Here is a 21,159-nt window from a genome sequence, read left to right on the forward strand (position 1 = left end):
CAAACGTAAAATTGGCAATTAATCTAATTATAATATTTGGTAAATTTCATATTCATAAATCAAAGTTTTCTTCATCACAACTTTTTTTTCCTTTAATAATTAAAGAATTAGAATCTTATTTACATACTATTTCTAATAGTTTAAACAAAAAGGCCATACATATTTATGAAAACTGTCTGTCTCTGAATATTTTCATTGCATAGCATCTGCAATCTTTTTGTAATACATGTACCATCCCCTGACATTGTTGTTGTTATGACTATTGTTCCTGTCATACATATTTGATCCATTTGTGTTGAATAATAAAGTTCATTAAAAAAAAAATGAAAACAAACACCATGCCTCCTGATTACATCCCCAAGTGGCAGCATATGTAGATTAAAAAGTAGTGGGCCTAAAATTGAACCCTGGGGGACCCCACATTGATTTCAAAGACCTTTGGTGAGCATGTATCCATACTTGCATAACATCTTCGATCTGTGAGATAGGAGTAAAACCCCTTTAGTACAGTACCAGAGATGCCCAAACCTCTCAGACTGCTGAGTAAAATACTGTGATCTACAGTATCAAATGCTGTTCTCGTATCAAGTAGTACCAGGACTGAGAGTTTCTGACAGTCCAGGTTACATTTAATATCATTTACTATGTTAACAAGGGCCGTTTCTGTTCAGTAGTTAATCCTAAAATCACAACACAGACTGATACTTTTAAAAAGTCATTTAATTGGATTAAAACAGTTTTTTTCAATCATTTTACGTAAAAATGCTAAGTTAAATACTGGTCAATAATTGTGATGACCTTAATTACTCTTCTTCAGAAGAGGCTTCACCACTGCCGTTTTAATGGCAGCAGGAAAGACACCTGTCTGAAAAGAAGAATTTACTATGTTTAAGAGCTCAAACTCAAAGAAGTCATCAAATGTTTTTAACAGTGATGTGGGGATTGGATCTAAAAGGGAGAAATCTCAATAACCATTCTCGCCTGTTGGTCCCTGTCATCCTGACAGAACCAATAAAACAAATAAAAGACATAAACAATCAATAACTCCTTTTTAATTCTAAATTACAGAATCAGCCGCGCAGCAAAGCGCGTCTCAACGCAGGGTGCCAAACTTCACAGCTCAGCAGGAAATGTGGGATCTGTTCGCCCCTACCGGTGGCGCATGGAAGTAATCCAGATCATGAGGGCTGGACTCAATCCAGGTACAGAAAGAACGAAAAAAAAAGCCTGGCAGGATCATCAGGAGTGAGCTCTCTTCTGGAGAGCGCACGCAGACTCGTCTCAGTCATACGCGGGGACGCAAAGAAGAGGAGCTCTCATTCAGATCGCTACCACACGAACAGCCACTTTGTGTTTTGTTGTGTTTTTGGTTGTTTTTTTTAGAGTAAACAACACTTAAACCCGGGTTTTGGAGTGTGAAAAGAAAAGTGTATCAACGTGACGCACGATTGGAATATCTTTAATGATTAAAGGACGCGCAGGTACAGTACATTTTGAAGACAAAAACAGATTAGCCAACATCTCTCTGGATGGAGATCTGTTCTGTTCACAAGGAAACGACACTTTTTTTTTATTTCTGTTCCTTTGTGTACTTCCAGAAGTCGACAAAAAGTCAAAATTGTGTCTTTTCAAGCAACTTGGAGCACAACACGGAGGGGAAAGTGTGATTTTTGTTATTAGTTTTCCCCCTCATCTAATTCCTCCCAGAAATGGTGGGGCATTTGCACTTACAAGCGATGGATGATAGTCTAAAAGGAAAGAATCGAGAGGGGCTGCTCGACAGTCCGGATTCAGGGTTGCCCCCAAGTCCCAGCCCGCCCTTCTGCTCCCTCTCTGCGACTCTGCTGGAGTCGCGCTCCGGCAGCTGCACGACGCCCGTGGAAAGCCACCATGGATTTTACAAAAAGGAACGCCGAGAAGGCAAACTGGTAAGAGAACAGGTCTGTGTTCACTGCATTTTACTGTCTTAAAGTCTGGATTGGAATCATTTTAGATTCATTGACGCGCGCAGATCAGGTTGTTATTGAACAGTAAAGTAAAAACTGGAAACTTGCTGGGAGCATTTTTTTTGGTCAGTCTAGAACATCTGGAAGCTTTCTTTCCCCTGTCCCAGAATGAGATTCCTCAGTGGCATAATTGTGATCCTGCTTTCAGGCTGAGGATGTCACTGGCTCTCATTAAACTGCTGCACAAACCTGTTTGGTGTTTTCACTGCTGGGCATCAGGTGTGACCGTACCACACAGGTGCCCCCGAAGGTCAGATATTTTGAAGGTCCTGTCATGTCTGGGCTGCAGTCTCCTCTTTGATCTAGGAGTTTTGTGGACTTTTGGCAGTTTAATGTGAGAATAATCACTTTGTTTCCTCCTTGGACAGCTCAATTGACAGAGAATGGTAATGTTCTGTGACAAGGAGGCATGAGGCCCATCAACCCTGTCATGTGGGCTGAAATGATAATCCTACACATTTAATCTCAATAGTAGGCGCTCAGAAACTGCTTGTTTTAAACCAGTTTAAAATGATAACTGGTTCCAGGTAGAACCTACCCAACCTGTTTGGCATGATGCTTCTTCAAAAATTCTTAAAATTTCTTAAAAAAATCTCACCAATCTCTGACTGATAAGAAGTTGTACTTCTGTTTTCTGCTGTCAGACTTCTACCTCCACATGCATGGTGAGTGAACATCAGGAGGCTCGAAGCTGAAAGTGTGCACAGGCGCGCCTTCACCAATGACGGTCCATCGTCTCTGCTGCAACAGAGCCAGTCTAAGTCAGATATCATCCAAACCAGAAACATGCCAGTTGTTTACCCTCTGGTTATCACTGCAGCTTCCCTAATCTTCACAAAATTAACATTTTAACCAAAGTGCTGTGTTTCCATCAAACGCACTATCCACATGTATCTACAGGCAATGTACTTTGACCATTTTCCACTCTAACAAAGGCTTCATTGGCAATGTGGTACACGTTTTGGTCTCTTAAAGGTCAAAGAAGTTTTGAGTGTTTCAACCTGCGGTGACTTGTTTGCTGCACCAGACAGGGTTGGTTGAAGTGAAAGTCATTTCCCAGTTTTCAGGACTTTAAGATCACGGTTCTGCAAGTTCAGATTGACTTTAAGTTGTCAGAAGGAGGCTTCAACAATGCAGGGGTGCATGGTGCGGCTGCAATTAGTGAAACTGTCTGGTTTTTTGCTCCCAGGAATTCTAAATAAGCTGGCTTTTGGGTTTGTTTTTGTAAAAAAAAAGAAAAATAAAGAAAGAAAAACTCACGCTCTGTGTAACCCTTGTGCTATCTTAGATAGCCCCACCCTTACATTGACATGTTCTCCCTACCAAGACAAAGGTGGATAAAGGTGGAAAGATTTCATGTGATCCATGGACACCAGTGAAGATCACAAATCATTGAAGAAAAAAGGTTCAGCACACTGTCTAGTGGGTCTAGATGACCCAACTCCCAATGTTAAAGTGGCTAGGATAGCACAAGGCTTACGGGTGACTGAAGCCGTTGGAAATGATTGCATGCATCTTCAATATTTTGCAATTCAACAAACTGCTGTCAAAGGGGATTTAAATGTATGCAGGAAAAGCCAATTCTTTCTAAATGCATTATGAAGAAAGTTACAAGATCTACAAAATAGAGAATAAACAGCTCAAAGAAACTGATTAAGTGATAGTGGATCAGTCAGAGCACTATCTTTCAAGCCGTGTTTCATGAAATGATACAGATGCTCATCCATGCACATCAAAGAATGCAAAGTGTGAGGGGTTTGCCATCACAAACAGCCAGCAGCGGGAAAGCTGTGCTCATTTTTCCCTCAGTAGTCCTGCTTTGTTGCTCAGCTGGAGAACATTTCTTCTGGGCCAAACTGTGCTTCCAGGCAGGCTTATGCTTTATGTGCTTGTTGGTAGATTGGCTGCATGGAGGTAACTCACCCTCCATTCACAAGTGTTTGCTTTACAGATGCTGCCAGAGTCCTGCATGGAGAAATGTGCAGAATGCTCTGGAGCAACGAGGGCAAATAATCACACAGTGGTACAGTGTGTTCAGACCATGAGGAACCCTGGGACAGGAATCGAACGGCTTGCAGATATAGTTTACTCAGCTTTAACTGAAGCAAAACGCAGCAGCTGTGAGGATGCAGTAAGATGAGCTTCACACTGCGCCCTTGGCCTGCTCTTGCTCGGCTCCTCTGGTGGCATGTGCAGAGGGTGACAGCATGTGACAGCCTCCCCCCTGTGCAATGTGAGAGGTGCCAGGGTCGTGGTTGTGGTTCACAAACACACCTGCAGGAAAAACACAGCCAAATGTGAGATCTCTACTAAATCGTTTAAATATACTTGAAACACGCAATTCAACCCAAACTCTTTGAGGTGTGAAACTCTGCAGTTTAAAACGTGTTTTTTTTTAAAACAGAAAACAGAGCAGAGAGGGAATCTGAAGGTCCTTTTTGTTTGCTTCAACAGAAGCCACAAACATCATGAGAAGCTTGAATGTAAGTGATTTGAACTTTAAACTTCAAATCTAGAGCGAGGGCCTCTATACACCAGCAGCGGGATGTTGTTCTGAGCTTCACCTCCGACCTTTCCTGCAGAGCTCCACCACTTCACTGTCACCTCGTTAGCATTTTCAGACAGTGTCACCTTCAATCAGCTGGGTTTTTCTTTCCACTTTTTTCACAATCAAGTGTTCCCTCTGCACACACAGGCGGCCGTCTGGCTCACACGTCTACTGAGTGAGAAAAACATTTTCCACCAACAACTCCCTTGGCAGGGCCTTCTCAGTGTAATATTTGAATCCAAACAGAAATGTTGCCACAGTTAACTGCTGTCAGAGTCACAGCTCTGCTGTCCATGAGGTGGATTCTCATCAGAGATAATTGACTAGTGATTCACAGCAGGGAATGTGGGACTGGGAGTTTTTTTGTTTGTTTTTGTAGTATGTGCGCTGGGTCTGCCGAAACTCCCTCAACAATGCTGGCATTCCTTGAAAAGGTGAATCGAGAGCAGCTCAGAAGGCCTTGTTTCTTGTGTGCAGCTGCCCTACCTGCTGCTGAACTCAACAGGAACAGACCTAAGGACTCGCATGCAGCCGGTGTTCTACGGAGAGAGCATTGAAGTCAATCCCAAATCGGAGCAAGAAATCAAGTAAGTGATCCGAACATAAACATTTTTCAGGCATTTGTTGATGTCTTAGCGACAAAGCCACCTTTGTCATCAGGTACAGATGGTTAACCTTATATAACTTATCATATTTAATTCACACATTTCTGAGAACTCTATCTCATTAGTATGATCCAAACTTTACTTAAAAACCCATTGTAGATAACTTGCTCCATGTTTTCTGCCCAGCTGTTCATCATCATTCCACTAGGGGGAGTAGAAGGGCTTTTTCTGCTCATTTCAAAATGGCTGCTTCTTAAAAAACTAAACAAAAACTTGGCAGTAAAAGTTTATCTACTTTTCAAAATCTTTATGTTGAGAATAACTCAGCCATTGGTATTTATTTTTTAAAATGACTACTTGTTTTGTTGAAATAATGCAACATATCTTAACACAGTTACACCATTTTAAAATTGTTATTACATAAGGTGTTTTTTTTCCTAAACACTAATGTCAATATTTTAAACTAACATTTTTGTGAGCCAAAACTTACCAAGTCACTCAATGGATCATTGCTGATACAATCAATATCTCACTAAAACAATTTTGCGAAATTTTTATTAAAGGGTTTTAAAAAGCATCTTAATTCCAGAAAATGTCTATTTTCTGTCAGTTCTTTGATGCAGTGGTCTTTACAGGGTTAATTAGGAATCGTTTCCTTTGCAGGTGCAATTCAGAGGTGAAGTACGACTCTGACAAACATTACAGGGATCAGGTCTTCTGCAGCCCTGTTCCTACGCCCACCTCCTACAGTGAGACGGTGGTGGCAGTGGGGAACTGCACCTGGAGGAGCTACAAGAGTCAAGTCTACTTGGAGCCCCGGCAGAGGCCCGTCAGCTACCAAAGCACCACCATTATCTACCCAAAACACGCCAAGAACACTTACCGCACCACGCTCAATTATAAAGCCAAAGGCTCCCGCCGCTGGTTCGTCTCCACCGTACAGCTGCAGTCCAGCGAGGACACAAGTCCCTGCATCATCTACACAGAGGACCTGTAGGGCCTAAACACGAGAAGGAGCTGATCCTCCTGGTTTTAGTCTTTGTTCCAACTGTTGTTGTTTTTCTTCCTGGGAACTTGGAAAGGCCCACACTGAAAGGGAAGTACCTGGAGCCCCAACTCTGAAACTCAGACATTTTCCCTGAGTTTTTGTTCTTCCTGCTGCTGCAGACTTTTGAGCTGCACGACGGAGGTTTCATGTCTTATTTAATGTGAGATCTGATAAGCTGAAAGCGCCTCAGCTTTTCTCCAGGTTGGATTATAACCATCAGATCACAAATATCTGTGCATATAGGGAAGAGTGTCTTGGATTTAAGCCAAACCTTATCACAACAATGCAAAGCTTTCTAATTATGGCTTTCTTGCACCTTTTTTATATTATATTTTTATGTCCCGGTTCTCTCAGAGTACTTGGCATTGCAGTGAGGAATTTCTATATTGCCTCTGACAAATTGGACCAAAGTTAAATGAACAGTTTATTTCCTACTATCCCACACACTGAGACAGAAAGCTTAAGAACTTGAGACTAATAAAGCACCTAAAAATGCCTTTGAAAAGCGTGGAACATTACATGCAACTATATTAGATGTTAGCCTAACAGCAGGAGTTTTTAAGGAGGAATGGCGAGTTACAAATCAAAGACTAAATGTTTAAACAAACCAATGTATATTTTATTATTTCTCTCTTGTCTGTATTCATTAAGAAGAACAAAGGTTTTCTAAAAAGTAGCAAAGTTGGTAAAGTTTTAGCTGGTGATATTTAGAGTTAACTTTTTAACCTGCTTTAAAATCAAGCATTGATGTTTCACTAATGAAACAACTGTAAAACAGAAGTGCAATTGACCATTTCCTGGTAAAAATGCAGATATAAAATGAAGAGTGGGATCATTTATGTGCTTCTCTGAATCCATCTGCAATTTCTTTGCATTAAGTGACTTAATGTACTCAATTCAATGTTGATCCAATGCTTGATAAATATCCACCATTAACCTTTATTGAGGGAGCCTGAGCGGACAAAATCGTTTTTCTTTTACATGAATTCTGATGATAAACTGCGTTTGACGCCATCAACAAATCTGTTTCAGGTTAACGCGTAGGATGTTATGTTTTAAATTAAGAACAAATTTGAGTTATGTTTGATCTATAGCCCATGTTTAAAAAAATGAATAAGTTAGAAGCCATTTTTTCCTTTTTTAAATGTGTTTGTCATATGTATCTACAAAGTATATTTAGACTGCTGAATATTGAAACTCCTGACTTTACCTCAATTTTTCATTTGAATCTTTTATTTTGTTGCAAATGTTTATTCCTGATCTTTTCTATTTTTGTTTTGTTTGTTTTTTAAGTTGAAGTTGCATCTGAGTTGGTGCAGAGTCAGGACAGGAGGGGGGGGTTGATGCGGAGGAGGTTCAGCTCCTTGCTTGTGAAAAGGGGCACAGTATTTGAGGGGGGAAAAAAACACACAAAAGAGGATCTGCCTACGGAATAAAAGGGAAACGTATATAAAAGCTGAGGAAATGGTTTCCAGTGGTGAGGATTCAGGGGCAAAGTGTTGAGAGCATGTGAAACGTTGGAGAGCGATGAGAAAGTTGACAGTTTAGTATTTTGGCGTTTCGATGTGTGATACTTTTGTTTTCCCAAAACTTGATTTTGTGGCTGTAAAATATGTTCCTATTGTATATGTGGCATCAAGGCACTTCATAATTCTCTTTATATTTTTGTACGTCAATCGTTCCTGTTCTAACTGAAAAAAATATTTAAAGAAGATATATATAACCTTAATGAATAAAAGGAAAGATGGTCCACAAATGCCTCGTCTGTTTTGTAAGCATTTGACATCTTAAATGAAATAAATTGAGCCTTAAAAGAAGTTAAGTGTCTTTCAGTTTCCACAGCTGAGGTCTTTGCCTTCATGCAGACTGCAGCACAGACTGTAAATCGAGGTGCTGGTTGCCTCGTGTGCTCAGGCGTTAGATATCAGACTGCAACGAAAATAACAGCAGCTCTTGCAGGTGCTGCTGCAGGATTGTGGGTCGGTGCCCCAGAGAGTCTTTTCTTACATCATTCAATCTGGCATTCGAGATTTTTAAGATTCAAGCGCCACCTTGTGGAGGGGCCAAAATCAGGCATGGCATTCAGTCCTCCAGTTGTGTAGGAATTAAATATCGGAGACATTTTCTTGATTGTTTGGTTTACTTAAATTACTGATGTGTCTTGTGTTAAATGTTTAATAAATAAATCATCCTGTAGGAGCTCACACAAAAGGTTTTCTGAATTATGGATGTTTAAAGCAACCTCAAACTGAATTTTTTTTTTAATAAAGTTTTAAATCTTCTGAAAAAAGTGCATATTTCAATAAAAGATACCCCTGTAGTGCCCTCTACTGGAAACGACTTGTTTTCTCTAAAGAAAGATGAAATAGATGATTTGTGACGTCATTCATGGGTTTTGATCATAAAGTATGCATGGGAAAGTTTTCCAAAATAGAGCAAAAGGCAGGTCAAATATAGGTCAACATATATTCAATAGCATTTGAAGAAAAATGAATAAAGTTTATGAAATATTAAAACAGATGCAACTTTTTTAATTGCTGGAAAGGCTTATCTGTTTTGTAAAAAAAAAAAAAAAAGGTTTTGGCCATTTAATTTAAATGAGCCCTTTTATATAAATATAAAAATAATGCAAAGACATTATTTTGGGAAACTGCACAACAGATCCAACTTTGATGTCATGTAAGAAGTCAAATTGAGGAATTTGACCAGGCCACACACACACACGCCCGTATGACTTCCCTGCAATGCCCGGGTATTCCTGGACCAAAGCATCCGCTGGAATATCTGTGGGGCAACCTGCTGTTGGTGGATGGACCAAACATGTCCAAGATGTGCTTAAGTCTATTATGGTCGGTCCATTACATCTATACCTTCATACAGCAGAAAGCTACGTAAGATGTAGCATTGTCTTGAACCCAGGGTCAATTACACCAGTGTATGGTCTTACATGGGGTCTGAGAATCTCATCCCGTTACCTCATGGCAGTCAGGCTACCTCAGGTGAGTACATGGAGAACTGTGGGACCCTCCAAAGAAATACCAATAAATGGCAGTGGTCAGTAACCGGTCATGTTGGCCAACGTTGCAGGCAGTAGAACGTTCTCCAGGCATCTCCAGACTCCGTCACATGCTCAGTGTGAACCTGCTTTCAACTGTGAAGACCACAGGGCGCCAGTAGCAAATTTGCCAATCTTCGTGTTTTCTAGCTCAGCGTTTCCCCAACCCTGGTCCTCGGGTCACTGCTCCAGCAAATGCCAAACTTTGTCTTCCAGTGTTGAGCTATAGGCATAACTCCCACCTGGAACGTCGGGCCCTTATCCCACCCTTATGGAGTCTGTTTCTAACAGTTTGGGCACATCGTCGGGCCCTTATCCCACCCTTATGGAGTCTGTTTCTAACAGTTTGGGCACATCTCCTGATGTACTGACCCGTCTCCTGGTAGCGCCTCCATGATTTCGGACACCACACCGACTGACACAGCTAACCTTCACGCCACCGCTCACATTGATGTGCTATCCTAGAAGAGTTGTGCTAACCAAAGGCACTTGTGTGGGTTGTAGACGCCGTCTCACGGTACCGCAAAAGTCCCTAAAACATAAGTCAGGAAGCAAAAGGACGGAGAAGTTGTCTGTAGTCACCACTTGCAGAATCACTCTTTAATTGAAATTGTTTTGCCGATCGCCTAATATTTCAACCTGTTGTCTATTCCCCTTGCCCAAAAACATGAGAAATTAATTCTCAGTCAGTGCTGCTTCCTAATTGGACAATTTAATTATAAGTATCAGTGTTACCATGTTTGGGGTCTGGTTGTTATTTTTATCTGCAACCTCCCTCAACCTAAAAATGTGAGTGTTATTGGTGAAAGCGTAATGACACGCTGAAGCCTTGAATGGCAATAAGCTTTTATTTAAACATTAAGGCAGTGTTTTTTTTTTTTAAATTTGTTTTTCATTTTTACACTGCTATCCACAAAGCTTGCTGGTGGGCATGTAGAATTTAACCATGTGAATATTTTCTTTTTGTAATACCAACCTTGCAGCAAGCCACATAAATATTTACATCTCTTCGGTTGTATATACAATTCTTGCTATTATACAGTGGGTTATAATAATAATAAAAAAAAAAAGGTTTGACAATGTTAATGTCCCTCCCCACCCCACCTGCATTTGGACACTCCAGCAAAGACATCTGCAGTCACTTCTAGTTAAGTTAGGATGATTTGTTTAAGATGAGAGATGTGCATCGAGCAAACTATTTTTAAAAAATGGACGCGCATTAAAAATTCAGTGTATTTTTAAAAACATGTTAGTTATCGGTTATGGGAACAGCTGGTTATGGCTTAGTCTGTTTAGCATAACATTCTTACATTTTATCAGTGGAAAAACAAAAGACGCATATAGAATGAGCAAAGTCCAAAGCTCTGCATTATTTCAGCCTTGAACGGTGAAATTACAAATTCTCCATTAGTCGTAAAAAAAGAAAATATATGAAAAAACAAAAATGTTGCTGAGATGAGTCGTCTGCAGCAGAGGCTTGCTTAACCCTTGACACAAAAGATGAAGGAAAGAGAGGAGGTAGTCCTATAACAATCATGTCTGTGTTGTGAGGATCAGCTATGACAAACACAAAAAAAAAGGGACAGTCTGTGGTCAACTCTTCAGAAACACAAAATCTCTCCTCGAAACATCCGTTTAAAAAAAGTGTAGCCTTTGCGATCTTGCAAACTGGTGTGAGAAACTTATTTCACACCAGCGGAGGTGGCAGCGGGCCTCAAGCTCAGCTTCCTCCAGCCCGATCATGCAAAAGGAGCGCAATGAAAAAAAGTACATCACAAGTCCAAAAGCGACGAAGCTGTTCTGTCTTGTTGAGAATGAAAGCGTTCAAAGCCGAGGCAGTGACAGCGTCGTGCCAAGATAAAAACGGGACGCTTGCTTTGCTGTTGCGTTTACCCTGCAAGTTTAGTCTCAACTCAAGTAGGAGGAGGGAGGGAGAGGGGGCAAAAACTTGTGCGTAACTTTTAAAACTTGAGTACTTTCTTAAAATAAATGGCACTTAACACTAAAACTATCTCTTAACTATTTACTATAGTAAGTCAGGTGTGGACACCAGGTGTGGACACCAGGTGTGGACACCAGGTGTGGACACCAGGTGTGGACACCAGGTGTGGACACCAGGTGTGGACACCAGGTGTGGACACCAGGTGTGGACACCAGGTGTGGACACCTGCTGTTACAGAGCGGCTTAGGCCATCAGATCTGATGGCTTTTATCACATTTCTACTGGAAACAGGATCGAAATGCAGTTTGCCTTTCGGCAGCTTTAATTGTTGGTCTGCAATGCTGTCAAAAGTCATCATCTTGATTGTCGCTTTGAGCATGGGTGCACTAAATAAGATTGGCAGCTGAAACCGAAATGGACAAACGGGTGTTGAAGGAGACCTCTGGAGTGGGTTCCTGTGCTGCTCTCCACAGACAAATGCTTGAACTGCAGTCGTGAACATGATCGACAGCTAAGTGCTTCATATTAAAAAATCAAAACATTTTCAACAAACACAGACATGGTTAATATAAAAACAGTGAGAAAGTGTCACTTGTCTCAGTGCCATCCATGTGGCAATTCATCCCAGACCCACAGATTCCTGAAGTCTGCCGAGCTCCTCCCCCAGGGTCCACGCCAGAACATGCGACATCAGAAACAAACAGCAATGTTACCCTGTAAACCAACAACCGAGGATCTCTGCCCCCACCCCCCAAAAAACAAAACAAAAAAACAAAAAAACTATATATCATTGCAGATAAGAGACATCTAATGACACCATCAAAAGTTTACCATCAAAATGCACTAAAGGTCTCAGCTCACAAAAACAGGACTGGACTGACAGTTTAAGGAGAAAGAAAGAGCAGAAACAAATAAAAAACAATTTTTAAAAAAAGGAAAAGTGTTGGTTCTCCTCCTGCGTCTTCACATGTTAGCCTGCAGCGGCTGAAGTTCATCGTGAAGAAAACCACAGGTTGCTGCTATGTGGACTGCCACACTGTCAGACTCCCATCAGACAAGTAAACCTGCATGGTACAGCCCAATGTGTCCGTATAGATAAGGCCAGTGAGGATTAAAAATAGTTTAAGTGATTTTTCCTTTAGAGTAGTTTTGGAGTGAATGCATAACCATTAGGCGCTCTCACACACACACACATAGAAGAGGAGTTCCACTTCCTTCACTTCCTGCGCTGCAGACAGCAAGGCGGTATGAGTGCGTGTTCAGCTGAGGCAGCACGCCAGCTTTTCAGCGTGTTTAAGGTCACTCGCTGTCAGACAAAGGGTCGTACTGAGATACGAGCAGAGGCTTGGGCTCCTCTTCCCAGGACCGACCCTGTCCAGGTCCAGGTCCAGGTCCTGCCCCGGGGCCCTGGTTGCCTTGTTGACCAGAAGGATGAGCTGACACTGTGCCACTGGGGAACCCCATTATCAGAGGGTTACATGGAAAGGGGGTCGGAGTTGAACCTGTAAAAAATAAAGAGTCCCAGAGTCATTCTTCTATTGTGCCTCTCACACAGGTACTTTAATTTTTAGGCCATAAGTCAGCCTAGAGTACAAGTTGAAGTAGCCAAAAAAAAAAAGTCATATTTAAGTCGTACTTTTGGTAAAAACTTGTTAACCAAAATACCGTATAAAGAACTGACATTTCATCTTGAAAGGGAAGTCATAATAATGGAATAGCAAACAATAATTGAGTATATACACACTTCACTACTGAAACAAATGGATGCTTATTTAGCTTCATGACACACAGGAGGAATCTAGTATATGAGCGCAACATATGAACATTTATTTAGATAACCAAAAAGAACATGCTAACAAGTCAACTAAACTCTTCGGCTGAATCTGCTTCTCCCTATCCTTGCAATTGTAGGGCCATTTGGAGGGATGGAGTGTCAAATAGTTCTGTTAAATGGGAAACCCTTGCGGCGGAGGGATACAGATACAGAGCCCTGCACCGCGAGGGTAATCCGCGGTGTGCTGTGCCTTGGAGGAGTAACACATTTCTTCTCGTGGGTGTGCTCCGAAGCACAGAAGTTTACATGTATGTTGTACATGTTTGCATGAGTTTTTTATATGATAAAACAGATGTTATGCATTTTCCAAGTGCTAGCTGCTAGCTGACATCATCGAGTGGAAGTGACGTCCGAATTAGAATACACTACTTTTCTATAACTCTCCATTTGGAGCGCTAAATGTAGGGGTAGGGAGAAGCTGTAGGGGAAGAATTCAGATTCGGCCTTTATATCACTTCAAATCACTAAATCTATTGAATTCTGGAACATTCGTGTTCCAACAAGCCTGCCGTAAAACTGAGCAACTCTTCTTCTTTTGCTTTGCTGTCAGTAGCAAATACTGATGCACAACTACAGTGCCCTCTAGTGGTTGTTACCATTTATAAAATAAAATAAAAACGCATACAATTAGCACCAAACAATGCAAAAGACCGCGATTTATACCCCGACAAATGGGTATGCATTGGTTTTAAGAAAGGACAAGTACCTGCAGACAAAGGGCGGTCATCCAAGACACGGTTGGTGAGCGGAGTTCTCCTGTTGTAATCTCCCTCTGAGTGAACTGAAGACACAGACGAAGGCCTCTCACTCCCAGACAGACCTGGTCCCGGGGACTTGGCCTTGCGCCCGCTGGAGCGTCCGCTGCCCTTTGAGGGCTTTGACCCACCTACAGAAAACAAGACAGTAGTCACATGTTAAGTACTGTTTACTCTGGTTAACCCTTTAACACCAAAAAACGCCACACACGCTCTTTGACCTCCCACTACTCAACATTACTGCCGTCAAGTGTTGCATATCGCCATAAAGTTGCTTTTCGCCATTTCAGAACCCGCTGGAATTATGTGAATTGTGTTAATGGTAGTCGAAAGAATCTCAGTACTGGAGCTAAAGCGTTAAGATGTTGAGGGCAACTGCAGATTTTGTCAAAACAATTAAGTACAGCAGATTGTGAAGAATTCATGTATTGAGAAAAAGATTCAGATGTTTGTTGAGGCAGTACCTTGAGAAAACAGATCCTCAGCTCGCCCGTCTGGGTTAGCAGCACTGGATGAAGAGCGCTCCTCAGATGCATCATCATATTTGCCCATTAAGGCTTTTCTAATGATTGCTTCAAGGCCTATGGAGTTTCCAGGAGCCTCTGGAGCTGGATGATTGCGCACAGTCACAGGTCCTGTAGTGTTTAATAGAAAATGAACACTTTCTAAGTTACATCAGTCGTTTATATCTAAATGGCCACAAAGTCAGCACAGAACTAAGCTGCACATCGACAACACTGGTAACTTTGATTTTTGTCATTAAGCCACAGACGGCTTGGAAAAACATAACAGTGTGATCAACTTCATACTTCTGGTTAAATGTTTGAGAGATTACCTGCAGTTGTGGAAGCCGGCATATTGAATATTTCTGTTCCCGGCTGACCAGCATCTGAAATTGTGATTGGAAAAGCACAAGTCAGGTTTTCCTCAACATGGTTTAACCAACTCCTCCTTCCTGAGAGATCAGACTTACTGAAATCACTTTCGCTGCCAACCACCGTCATCTTCTTGATCATCTCCTGCTTCTTAGACTTCACAATAGCTGAGGTGCTTTCAGTCAACTTGCTGAAGAAAGCTGGAGGCTGGGAGGTGTTCGGGGGAGAGCGAGAGCCAAGTCTAGAGAAGTGATAGCAGCACAAGTCAGCCACCAATTGTGCAAAAAGATGAGAAAGGCATGTAATGGTCATCATTGGTATACCTTAACTATGAGGGGAAAAAATCCAGAAAATCACATTTGATTTTTATGGAATTTATTTACAAATTCTGGTGGAAAATAAGTATTTGGTCACCCACAAACAAGCAAGATTTCCGGATCTCACAGACCTGTAACTTATTCTGTAAGAGGATCCTCTGTCCTCCACTCGTTACCTGTAGTAATGGCACCCGTTTGAACTGGTTATCTATATAAAACACCTGTCCACAACCTCAAACTGACTACAAACTCAACCTATGGCCAAGACCAAAGAGCTGTCTAAGGACACCAGAAACAACATTGTTGACCTGCAGCTTGATCTCACCCAATGGGGTCAAAATGATCACAAGAAAGGGCAGCAAAAATCCCAGAACCACACGGGGTACCTAGTGAATGATTTGCAGAGAGCTGGGACCAAAGTAGTAACAAAGACTACCATCAGTAACGCACTATGGCTGTAGCAGGCCTGACTAGGGTTTGGTAAGGAGCATTTAGAAGATCCAGGACAGGATTGGGAGAATGTCCTATGATCAAATGAAACCAAAATATAAGTTTTTGGTAAGAACTATACTTGTCCTGTTTGGAGGAGAAAGAAAGCTCAGTTGTATCCAAAGAACACCACACCTACTGCAAAGCATGGGAGTGGAAACATCATGCTTTTGGGCTGTTTTTCAGCAGAGGGACCAGGATGACTAATCACTGTAAAGGAAAAGAATGAATGGGACCATGTTTCATCAGATTCTGAGTGAGAAGCTCCTTCCATCAGCAAGGGAAGGAGGAAGATGAGACGTGGCTGGCTTTTTCAACAAGTCAACGATCCCAAACATACTGCTCGGGTAACAAAGTAGTGGCTTCGTAAGAAGAAATTCGATGTCCTGGAGTGGCCTAGCCTGTTTCCAGATGTCAACCCCATAAACAGGGTTCGACCACTTTTTTAGCAATGGTTTTCCATTTCTATTCTTCAGACTGTTGTATAGTCCGTGCCACTAAATCAGAGTGGATGTATCAGACAAACTTTGATCCATCCAAGTTTGTCTGCCTTGCCTTTAAAATTGCAGCCGCCGTATCAACAGCTATTTCTGTTGGTATGGAGGGAACTACAGTAACGTATGGAACAGTACTGCATTTAAAAAAACAAAAACAAAAAAAGTGATCTTTGTTCTAATTGTTTTTCTCGTGATTTTCGTTCTAATGATTTTAAGAACTCATTGATTCTTGAGAGTTGAGACAAAAGACCTTCAGAAAGACTAAAGTTGTTCTATTTACTGTTCAATTTATTTTTTTATTCATTATTTTTTTTTTTACACTTTTAACCCCCATATTTAATTTGATATATATTATGAAGACTTAATGTTTTCCAATGTTGGTGACTATTGTTACCTAAAGCCGAGGACATGAGAAATAAAATAAAGAAAATAACAAAGGGCACCTAATCGCTAGTCATACATTTAAGCAAACATATCTTTAAAAAAAGTAATTATCTAGGCTAAAACATAACACCAGTATTCACTATTTCTTTAGATCTAACATGGTAAAATGGTCAATTTTAAATTTAGCATTTTTTATTCATTAAGACTTTTTTATGTAGTATAAGTTTTGTCCCAGCTCTCAAGAATCAGGTAACTACAAAAGCAAAGAACTCCAAACTAACCTCATCTGCTCATGAAAACTATCAGATGAGCTGCAATTAAAAGTTGAAAAGCCACAAATTGTGCGTGTCATAGACATGATCTGTTTTGTGTATGTACTCTTCACCATTTCGCCAGTCTGTTCTTCCTACTGACTTTATCCACAAACATTACAGAGCTAAATATCGGATGTAGTTCTATTCTACGGAAGCCGAAAACAGCCGGCCCTGCTTTTCTTTTTTAAACCGATTTCACCTGATCTCCTGAATATCCATTATCTCGTCATCCTGTTAAAGAGATAATGAAGAATATACTATATACTATAGTCTATATACCATAGACTTGAAGACTCTTCAAAGATTCTCTGCCGTGTGTGTGCGTGGGATGATGGACTTGAACACACTCACCCTTGCTCTCCCTGTTCAGTGGGGTAGGCCGCCCCTCCCTGGGCTTCGGGTTCAGAGCTGTTTCCAGGAGGCGACACCGGTTCAATGCCGTCATTCAAAGCACTAACGGGTGAAGATTTGGCCTGAGGTGGAGATCTGGGGAGAAAATGGAGACATCTGTTTATCTGGTCTTTCACAAGTCACTTTTTTAGGCTGATCTTGAGGGGACACTTTACCGGGTTCCTCTGTGGAACACTTACATTTTAGGAAAGTAAAAGAACCCCGAGGTCCCTACCTGTCTCTATTACATTCTCCACCAATGTCCTCTGGACAGCGGGACCCTTGAGCTGACTCTTGTGATGTAGGTGGGGGCTGAGAGGCACTGAGTGGACGGGTGAGGTCTAGGACAGGAGGACCATGGTAGCTTTGCTGCTGCTGCTGGCTCTGCCTCGTGTAGTCTTTTGTTATCACCTCCTGTTTGCATAAAGACTTGTCAGACAATACCAAACCCAAAGTGCTTAAACATCCAGATTACAGTCCAGGATTACAACAGTTTGTGATTAAAGAAACAACAACTTTATCCCAAGAACTCCAATGTGGACATATTGGTGGACACTGGACTCACACTGATGTGCTGTGCCAGAGTGACCACCCTTTGGCTGCCTTTGACACAAGGAGACGGCGGCTGCTGCCCTGGAGACAGGCTTTCATCAGAAGGGGGGCGGTACAGACTGTGTGGTGGAGCTGAAAGTCATATCCAGGAACACACAAAAATGTGTATTAGCACAAAAATGAATCATTTACATTTCCAGAAATCAGTTTTTTAACAATGTTGAAATTTCGATTAATTTTTGCATTATTTTCTGCAAAGGGAAAAGTTACAGCATACAATTCAGAGAGCTAGCGGCCCGCTTGGATCTGATCATTCAATTCTGTAGATTCTTTGCATATATTATGGAATTACTAAGCAGATCTTGTAACTTGGAAAAAAAACTAAAACTGGTCATTTATACATCAATAATTTTAAAAAGAATTTAGAGAAAAAAACAACTTTTTATGATTAAAATCTATTCACTTCACGCTAAATAAAAAACCCAACTTGTTGTGAAACTATCCCACAGATGTATTTTTAACCATGAGCTGAGTGTGTGTCCATAACAAAGATTCCAAAAAGGCCGGCAACATTTTACATTCATTTGCATCCCTCTGTGCCTTCTAGTTTATGAGTGCATTAACAAGTGCACTATTTGGCTCTGAATGCCCCCAAAATGTTTCTTGATGGTTATAGCAGCTCGAAGCGTGCATGTGAATGAGCATGCAGTTGGCAGGGGGCGCTTTGGGTCAAACAAATACAGATGTGGCGAATGGCTCCTTAAGCAGGAAATGAGGTGAAATCACAGCCGAACCGACAAACTCCTGGAGGCTCAGCAAAGAGAAACGAGAGCTTCCAGTGTGAGGGAAACAGATCCAGGCCAAAGAAAATGAGCGTGTTACCGTGAACCATAAAAAGAAACATGCAAAGCCCCCCCCCTCCAAAATGACTTACAGTCTACTCAGCCTTGGCCCTCCCCTTCCCCACACTTTTCTGCAGCAGCATTGCCCTCTGTCATCCCAGAGGATGAGGATGGTAAAGGGTTTCATGACTGATGAAACTACTCGCATAGCAGTTTTCAAAGTTCACTTCACTTGTGAGTCACAAATACTCTCCTCAACAGTACTTGGGGTTTCAAACAACTATTGACACAGGAGTTGGTGAAATAGAGTCCTTATATATGAAGAGTCAATACACAAACAGGGTCAAAGCGACCCGAGTCGGGATGATCATGGGGCATAAAGGAATTCTGGGTCTTCTTTTATTTCTATATCCAGTTAAAAGCAGCAGCCATATGGAAAGAGCAGGTGCCTCTGATCAACGTCAATCATATTTACAAAAAATGAAGATGAGAACCAAAAGATGTGCTGGAATATCCAGCATAACCCTTTTAAGCCCAGTTGCTATGAACCAGACAACTAACCAATAGTGAATGATTGGTTTTTTTTCTCCAGAGCTTAAAAACGTGCTTCTCTTGATCTGAGCTGGTTATAGGGTCTTACCGAGTGATCTGAGCTCCTGTTCCTGAATAGCAATCGCTTTATTTTGAGTCTTGTCTCTACCAGGAGTGCCGCTTTCCCCGCGACCAGAAGGATTTTCAGACTGGTGAGACAGCAGGTGCTGTGGGCGGCCTGAGGCTGGGTTATAAGACCCGGGGTATATTAATCCTGGACTGGTGCTGGACATCTTGGGCTCAGATTTACTGGAGGGTCCGTGCTGCTCCTGCATATGCTTGGGTAGACCTCTGCTTTTGCCTCCGTCACGATTCTGCTCTTTGGTTATGCTGGAGTCCAAAGCAGGTGGAAATGAGTCAGGGGGCACACTTGTCCTTTGGAGATGAGCAGGGTAGCCTTGATAGCGGGATGACCCTGGGGGTCCAGTCCTGTCAAAAAACAAAACAAAAAAAAAAAAAGTTTAGTAACGTATTCTTCTTATTTTCTGGTAAAAGCAGAGCCAAATGTCATCTTACCGTAACACAGATGAGTTTGAATGTTCACTAACAGAAAGACTTTTGCCCCCGGTATTGTGCAGAACGCTGGGCCGCTGCTGAACATTCTCCTGGGTACGAGGCGACACCGGGGACTGCTGGTGACTGTACTGCTGGGGTGCAGATCTCCCACTGCTGCTGCTGCTGCTGGATAAGCTGTGCTCTGTACCTGGTAAAACACACAATTTTCAGTGTTGGAAACAGAGATTGGGTTTTTCCTCAAAGTGATCTTGCAGACTAACAACTTTAACACAATATTTTCCATACCTGGTCGCCATATTGGAGCATGCTCCACATTTCCCAGAGATCCCCCTTTTTCCCTGTCACGTTCTCTGATGGGTTCTCTGTCTCTTTCCCTTTCTGGCTCTCGCTCTTTTTCTCGGTCGCGTTCACGATCTCGTCCATCCCGGTCCCTATCCCGCTCGCGGGGCCTTTCCCGCTCGCGCTCTGAAGATCCTTGCATTTTATTAATATGGGAGGAGCCAACTGAAGAAAGACATTCAAAAAGGGAGGACAGAAACATGATAAGAAGCACCTCCAATCTTTCTGCTTGCTGTTTTGGATAGAACGCTTCATACCAGGGGAGATAGGCGAGGTGGTGTAAGGCCTGCCAGGGAAAGGGGTGCTTGTCCCTGGGATATAGGTGATGCGATCCATTGGTGAGCCAGTTGCCCCAGAGGTGGGAGGAACCAGGACAGGTAAGTGCGGCACCTGAGAAAGATCGATGATTCCTAAAGGACAGAGCAGAAAAAACTGTCAAGAATGCTGCAACGTCAAATCTTAATATGCGTAAATTAAAAAAAAAAAATTTTCATCTTGTTGACAAAAAGCTCAATTTTTAACATTTCTATTTGTGTTATAACTACCTGTTTCAGAAGGATTCAGTTAATTTGTTAATTTTTAAAGTACTGAGGAGCCTGGACATTTAGGAAACAATTGTCATGAAAAAAAGAAAAATTGGATAGATTTTTGCTTAATCTGTATAGATATAAAGTTAAAATTGCAAACTAAACAGGTTTGTAAAAGTGTCTAAAACAGACATCAAACTGCCATCTCAGAGTCAGTGAGGCTAGGAAAAGACCAGACAAAGTCTGTTAATGTCAAAGTTGATAAGATAAATGTTAGGTTGGGGTTGTGAGGGGCTGTAAGCTAGCAGGAGAGCGGGTAAACAGATTATTGATGGTAAATGTGGGTGGGCGTGCGCAACTCAGAGACGAAGTTCTAATGAACTTCTGCCGCTCTGCAGAAACTATGTCCTAAAAAACCACAGAGGATTTGGGCTGAAAAAAAAAGCATAGTAAAGATTTATAGACAACTGGCAACACTTTTAAAGCAAATCAAAAGATGATCTTGCTTTTATATCTTGGATTTATTTGGGAATCTCAAAAGCCAAATTTGAAAGCATCAGCCAATACTCAATGTGTAGGATCCATATAGTGGATCAAAAGAGTGGGGAAAAAAAAGAAAGATTCTGATTGATTTTGTAAATTCACAAAGGCTTTGACAAAATGGAAGTGAAACTGCACCAAATGAGAAGCAGACTGCACAGATTCTGCAGACGGTTTCTGAACAGTAATATTT

The 21,159-nt window shown here is 41.6% G+C and overlaps 2 protein-coding genes across 9 annotated transcripts in view; one reads left to right on the forward strand and one right to left on the reverse strand.

Moving 5' to 3' along the window:
- The first annotated feature begins 1,206 nt into the window (after positions 1-1,206).
- rflna (refilin A) lies at positions 1,207-7,963 on the forward strand. 2 transcript variants are annotated; one of them, XM_011479438.4, is made up of 4 exons: positions 1,207-1,481; positions 1,599-1,940; positions 5,032-5,141; positions 5,823-7,963. In XM_011479438.4, the coding sequence occupies exons 2-4, from the start codon at positions 1,710-1,712 to the stop codon at positions 6,154-6,156; spliced, it is 675 nt and encodes a 224-aa protein (XP_011477740.1). In that variant the 5' UTR covers positions 1,207-1,481; positions 1,599-1,709; the 3' UTR covers positions 6,157-7,963. The 2 variants fall into 2 exon arrangements, with proteins under 2 accessions (XP_011477740.1, XP_004072584.1); XM_004072536.5 differs by having other exon boundaries at positions 1,599-1,928.
- Positions 7,964-10,091: 2,128 nt separating this feature from the next.
- The window catches only part of ncor2 (nuclear receptor corepressor 2), a 93,689-nt gene continuing 82,621 nt past the window's right edge, over positions 10,092-21,159 (reverse strand). For all 7 annotated transcript variants that reach the window (XM_078952702.1, XM_023958649.2, XM_078952701.1 and 4 more), the window contains exons 35-46: positions 20,157-20,309; positions 19,846-20,064; positions 19,561-19,747; positions 19,094-19,473; positions 17,625-17,743; positions 17,295-17,473; positions 17,021-17,155; positions 14,767-14,909; positions 14,629-14,682; positions 14,258-14,428; positions 13,745-13,924; positions 10,092-12,706 (exon numbers count right to left, since the gene is read on the reverse strand). In XM_078952702.1, the coding sequence (XP_078808828.1) occupies positions 12,504-12,706; positions 13,745-13,924; positions 14,258-14,428; positions 14,629-14,682; positions 14,767-14,909; positions 17,021-17,155; positions 17,295-17,473; positions 17,625-17,743; positions 19,094-19,473; positions 19,561-19,747; positions 19,846-20,064; positions 20,157-20,309 (2,123 nt within the window). In that variant the 3' untranslated portion in view covers positions 10,092-12,503. The remainder of the gene's footprint in view (positions 12,707-13,744; positions 13,925-14,257; positions 14,429-14,628; positions 14,683-14,766; positions 14,910-17,020; positions 17,156-17,294; positions 17,474-17,624; positions 17,744-19,093; positions 19,474-19,560; positions 19,748-19,845; positions 20,065-20,156; positions 20,310-21,159) is intronic.

This window comes from Oryzias latipes, chromosome 9 (genome assembly GCF_053564925.1).
Source record: "Oryzias latipes strain Hd-rR chromosome 9, Olatipes_Hd-rR_3.1".
Classification (NCBI taxonomy): domain Eukaryota; kingdom Metazoa; phylum Chordata; class Actinopteri; order Beloniformes; family Adrianichthyidae; genus Oryzias; species Oryzias latipes.

Excerpts from the sequence above, each read along its gene's own strand:
- rflna (XM_011479438.4), top strand. The coding sequence starts at position 1,710 with ATGGTGGGGCATTTGCACTTACAAGCGATGGATGATAGTCTAAAAGGA. Across the intron at positions 1,941-5,031 it reads GCAAACTGGTAAGAGAACAG|CTGCCCTACCTGCTGCTGAA; the intron begins GTCTGTGTTCAC and ends TCTTGTGTGCAG. Across the intron at positions 5,142-5,822 it reads AAATCGGAGCAAGAAATCAA|GTGCAATTCAGAGGTGAAGT; the intron begins GTAAGTGATCCG and ends TTTCCTTTGCAG.